This window comes from Cinclus cinclus, chromosome 1, assembly GCF_963662255.1.
Source record: "Cinclus cinclus chromosome 1, bCinCin1.1, whole genome shotgun sequence".
Lineage (NCBI taxonomy): Eukaryota > Metazoa > Chordata > Aves > Passeriformes > Cinclidae > Cinclus > Cinclus cinclus.
Window position 1 is genome coordinate 32,038,951 of NC_085046.1, and position 6,000 is coordinate 32,044,950.

The window sequence follows — 6,000 nt, forward strand, 5'->3', positions numbered from 1 at the left end:
TCTTTCATTTTCCCCCCCTATAAACAGCAGGAAAAAAAACTTCTTTTACCTGAAGCATGTTTTCTTGCCTTTCTTTCAGATACTTTGCTCATTCACCTCTGTTTTTCTTTAACTGCTCCCTCCTGTTTGATTGCTGATCAGAGAAGCCCACTCCAACTACATTATTATTCTCCAGTCATGTGCTTTTCAGAATTTCAAAAACAGTCTGTTCTCTTCTGTTTCCAGTGGGCAAGAAATAGGTCTGATAATAATAGGAGGAGGGACCGGTCTGAAAGATGAATTGTGCAAGATGAGAGAGCCAGTCTCTCTCATTTGCTGAATCTCTAGCATCAAAAATGGCCAGGGCCAGTTAGAACTGGTTTGTGGACCTGATAACAAGGTTGACTTCTCAGTGTTACTTTATAAAATGAATCTTCTCCTGGGAATTTCGTTATTTTATATTGGCAAATGATTAAGAGGCTTTTTATTGCTTCTAAAATTCTTACTCTGATTCAAAAAAGCTTCAGAATTACTTATGTCTGTAAAATGCTATATAGATGCTTGAATATATAAGTAATAAGTAAGAAATTCAACACAGTTGTTGAAATTCTTCAAAGGTATAAAAATAAGCTTTTCCCAATCTGATAGTCTAATCATGCACATGCAATACCCAGTTTAATGTACATAGAACCTCTTCTCTACTTTAGAGTTTAAGTGAGATAATCAGTAAACTTGGTCTTTGATTAGAAAATAATTCTCCAGGTTATTCATAAACAAATTTATGTAAGATGTGTTTTGGGAGGTAGGAAATGGGTGAAATAGATCCATTGTGCTATGAGGAGAAGCATTTTCTTGGTGTTGAGTTCTAATCCAGCACTGGTGGTGCTGTGGTTTTTCTTCAGCATATTCAGGATAACTGAACTGGTAAATCATCTCCTAGCTGTAAAATGTTAAAAGTTTATTCTCCAAAATTAATTGCAAACTGATACATTATTCTCTTTAATGTATTGTGTCACCACTATAGTTCTAATCTTTCCACAGAATCTTAACTAAAGCTAGATGTTCTAGTAATATATTTACTCTTAACAGCTTCAGATGATTATTTCTCCTGGCACTTGTGTTTTCTGTAAGATTGAAGTGGATAGGAATTACTGGAAGGGAAAGATGGCTTTCCACTTGTCTCAACAAATTGCACCTAGTGATGATAGAAGTATTATCCAAGGAATGCATTGACTGTGAAGTTTGTTATGTTCTCGAATTCAAATCTAATTAAACATAAGTAGTAGGTAGTTAATATGGTGTGAGGACAGCAAAGTCAATAATAATATGGTGTTATATTTTATTTGACTTTTTAATTTTTTTTTTACTTTTTTTGCTTAAGTAATGTCTGTACTGCACAGTGTAGCCAATACCCAAGATAGTTGATAATGATTTACTCAAATACTGGCTTTAATCTTCCTACAGGGAATTTACCTTTCTTTAAAAGGTAAAGGAAGCAGCATTAGCTGGCCTCCACTAAGATTCTGCTATGGTGGCTGGGCTGGTTCTGATATTTAAGCTAACTTTCTTTATAGCTAGCTCAGGTAATTCTACCCTGAACAACAGGGCAAATGCAGAGAGCAAAGGTTTTGGGGGTGGGATGGGGCAGATCTTGTCCTCAGCTATTTTCAGAATGTTCGGCATTTGAGAGTTAAACTTCCATTTGATTTTGAAGTCACTTAAATAAATATTCTATTAAGTGAATAATTAAAAAGAAGACATGAATGAGTATTGCATGTGGTGTGAAAGAGTAAGACAAAGGAAATAGACAAATGGGTGGGTAAGCAACATATAGGAAGGAATATAAATAAAGGGACCTGGAGGGGCTGTGCTCAGTTTTAAAGCTTATCTAGAATAATGAATAAACCTGTAAGTGGAGCAATTACAATTGTATAACAAAGTGTATTGTAGTCTCCCTAACTTAATAGGCAGTCCAGTCTCATATTTAGATTCCAAATATAAAACAAAAGCATTCAATTTATATTTTAATTTTTTTGCTTAGTTACTTCACGAAAGCCAAGGGATGATGAAAAAGATGGGCAAGCATACAGATTTGTGTCACGAGCTGAAATGGAGACGGATATTAAAGCTGGCAGATACTTAGAGCATGGAGAATATGAAGGAAATCTTTATGGCACCAAAATTGATTCTATCCTTGAAGTTGTTCAGACAGGAAGGACCTGCATCTTGGATGTAAATCCACAGGTATATGATTTATAATGTTGTTAATATAACAAGTGTGGGATTATAATGGTGAAGACGTGAAAAGAGACGCCTTCAAATTTGAAGGCTTCTTACCTGGTTTCAAGGTTACAGTTATCAACTGGATTCTTGTGTTTGTGGCACTTGCTTGGAAAGGGTTAGAAAGATGGAAAAAACCCAACTTTAATTCTGCATGAAAGAGGGGTCTTGCAGAGTAGTAAATAATCTTTTAAGCCACGGAAAGAATGATGCTCAGCATTTCAAAAGGCAGTAAAGGAATTTCTAAAATAGAAATAAGAATCTTCCTTTATGTGTTGGTGCCCATTTTAACAGATGAGTTTTGCGGTGTCCCTTAAGTAATGGGGAGATGTGGTGAGTCATTCTCAAACTTTGGTGGTTTTTTTAAATTTTATTTTTCTTTGCTTGTAGGCCCTAAAAATACTGAGGACTTCAGAATTCATGCCCTATGTGGTGTTTATTGCTGCTCCAGAGTTGGAGACTTTGCGAGCTATGCACAAGGCTGTGGTAGATGCTGGAATTACAACCAAACTTCTTACTGTAAGCAGATCATTTCTTAATTAGTTTGCTTTGAACAAGATGCTCTTTGACTTTAAAAAAATTCTTTACCACTCATTTTAGATGGGATTTGTTCTGAAATGAATGTCTCTAAGAAAAGTTAGGCAAGACTTTTGCTGATTACCTAGTAGGAGTTAATCAAATACTATGTATAAGGAAGATTGCTTCTTTCTTAACAATAGACCTCTTACAGAGAAGTGTTGATTACACAAATGACTTATAATGTGTACTTTGGGAACTAACACCTTTGATTATTTGCAGCAAATGGCAGATATTTCATGATGGCAATTGTTCTTTTATGCAGATGTCTTTCCTTGACTTTCCCATCTCCCTCCCCACCCAAATTTTTGTTCCTGTTTGTCTTAATAATACACGTTTGCTTTAAAATTGAATCTGTAGTGCTTGGGAAAGATATTGCAGCTTATGTCAAAAAAGGAAAAAGCAAAAACCCCAATAGCTAACAAACCAACAAAAAAAACCCCAAAACAAAAGACAAAAAAACCCTCAAGAATGCAGGCAGTCCTTGTTTTCACTGCTGCAGCAGCATGTGCTGCACTGAGAATGGCTGAGAGCTGCCAGAATAAGAAGTGTTGAACACTTTCCCTTGAAATTCCTTGGATTTGTTATATAAATGTTTTGTTCACTGGATTTCCTCCTCCTTTTCTGAGGCCCTGTGTGTAGCAGAGGGAAATAAGATGTTTCCTCCAATGCAGCAAAGTATAAATATTCTGTGTGGGCATGAACTTTCCCAGCTGCAGGAGCAAAGGAAAAAAAAAGCCAGATGGAGCAGTTCAACTTCCCTAACGGAGAAGAGCCATGTTTTGCTGATGGCTCATAACGATAGCGCTGCAGTTTCATAGGAATATCTTGAATAAATGCTGACAGGGCATTCAAAGCTATAAAATGGGGGACTGGCTTAGTATTTCCACTAAATGGGTATATGATTTTTAGTCATGGGTTCTGATTATTATGCATTCTAATATCTCTGTGGATGCTCAGTCATTCCTCTTTCCTGCCCCAAATGAACCCTGAATTTTATGGTGCATATGCAAGAAGACAAGTTAAAACTGTCCAGGCAAGTATAAAAATAATTTCCTGCACTTCCTAATATTTGATTCCCTAAGGGACATCCTCGCCTCTGTATTACTTCTTATGAATAATAAAGTGTGTCATTAAATTTCAAATATGCATTTATGTGTCTTTACGGATTCTGCATCGCATCCCTGTGCATGTATATAGAGTATGATTTGCTGTTTCATATTCTTGTGCTTCCTGAACAAATGAAAAACAAATGTCATTTGAAGTGCTATGGTTTTTTTGTCCGTGGACCTGGCTGTATTATTTCTAGCACCCAAATCCCTTCCATTACAAAAATCTGACTCATGTGGTCATACTTTTACTTGTCTCTGTTCATTCACTGTGAAGGAAAGGCTATTGACAAACTTAGTTTATAATTTTGAGTTTTATATTGACAGCTGTATCAGGACTTGAAAATACTGAAATATGAATACTGTAAAGGTGGACAAATCTCATAACTGCTTACAAAAAAATTGCCATTGTGCAAAAGTGGAGAGGAATTTTTAAAGAATGTAGGACTAGCAAAACACAAAAGCATGCTCAGAGGCACTTTATAAAGGCTTCATAATGTAGGAATATGAATTTCCTGCATATTTTACAGCTCATGTCAGGACTACAGTAAATGCAGCAGTCCCCCAAATGAGGGACTGGTGTCAGGTGAGCTAGGCTGAGCCATAGGATATTCCAGAGCTTTATTCTGCTAGCAATTGTCTTTTATTTCCTACTAATTTAAAATCTTGGATTTTTGGTGCCTTTTGTGGAAATAAAAGAGGCACAAATATATCTACTAAACTGATTGACTCAGTCATTCCTAAAGCATTAATTTTATTCTGGTTGGATCATCAGTTGTCCATACAAAGTGATTGATTGCTCATTGTGCACACCAGCCCAAGTTCACGTGCTTCTGTTGATTCTTTTCAAAATTGCAAGATTGGCAAACATTTGCTTGCCATATTTAACATTTTTGACAGAGCTCAGAACTTTTTCAGCGTATTGTAACTAAATTTCTGTGTGAATTTAATATAAGCGAAAACTTTCCTTATTTTTAAAATATATTTTGTATCTACCTTTAAATAGTCAGTTGCAGTATGTACTGAAGGGATCTTCTTCTGCATCTACAAGGATTTACCAAGTCTTTTCTTTAAATCTTCAGTAAGATTTAGATCCACTAATCCTTAAAAATCTCTTCCACAGGACACTGATCTGAAAAAAACAGTGGATGAGAGCGCCCGGATCCAGCGAGCCTACAACCACTACTTTGACCTGACCATTGTAAATGACAACCTGGACAAAGCCTTTGAGAAGCTGCAGACAGCCATTGAGAGACTGAGGCTGGAGCCACAGTGGGTCCCCATCAGCTGGGTCTACTGAGCTGCTCCAATGGGAGCTTAAGTAACAAATAAAGTCAACAGCAGCAAATGTGACATGTAGATACTGATGATAACCTACAGCACCTGTGCATTTTTACTCTGTGTATATTCAAAAGTACACTGTTCTGAATTTTTATAAAAATGTTGAAGAGAAAGTGTACTTAAATATGTAATTTATTTTAATTTTTCTAACTTTTTACAGATAACCTTTCTATTCATATCACATGAAGGAAATGCGTTTAAGCATTTTTCTATGTTTTGATTTAGTACCTTTGCCTTTTTCATCTAAGAAAAACTTTCATTCACTTCAACATTTACATCTTGGTCTTACATTTTCACTGTGATTAAAAAAAAGGATACTTGAAACAATTTTTGTAAAATTTGTTAATGTCAGTGTTTAACTGATCAAAAGTCTGTAGCTCTTATTAGGAAAGAACACTAATTCCTTTGGTTTTTTCTTTTTCTTTAAAAATAATACTTTCATGGGAGCAGAATTTTAAATATTTAAAGCAGTAACAAAAACACAGGTCCAATTGCTCCAATTGCTTAATGTTGGTGCATTCCTGATGTTTCCCAAGTTTTTAATATCTCTTGATTTAGATAACTTTTGTGTAGGTTCCCTTGTATCTGTCTCCTGAAATAACATAGAGCAATACCTTGCTGAGCTGCTTATTAGGCTTTCTTTGTAGCCAACCTGTTAGCCCATTACAGTTGAAGTACTGACATTAGAAAGTCACATGCAAGGTAATTCAGTGCA

General features: G+C 35.7%; 1 protein-coding gene across 1 annotated transcript in view; it reads left to right on the forward strand.

Moving 5' to 3' along the window:
• PALS2 (protein associated with LIN7 2, MAGUK p55 family member) overlaps positions 1-5,244 on the forward strand; it is a 51,811-nt gene extending 46,567 nt beyond the window's left edge. Inside the window, exons 10-12 of the mRNA XM_062495693.1 lie at positions 2,021-2,223; positions 2,650-2,778; positions 5,068-5,244. Of these exons, the coding sequence (XP_062351677.1) occupies positions 2,021-2,223; positions 2,650-2,778; positions 5,068-5,244 (509 nt within the window). The remainder of the gene's footprint in view (positions 1-2,020; positions 2,224-2,649; positions 2,779-5,067) is intronic.
• The last annotated feature ends 756 nt before the right edge of the window (positions 5,245-6,000 follow it).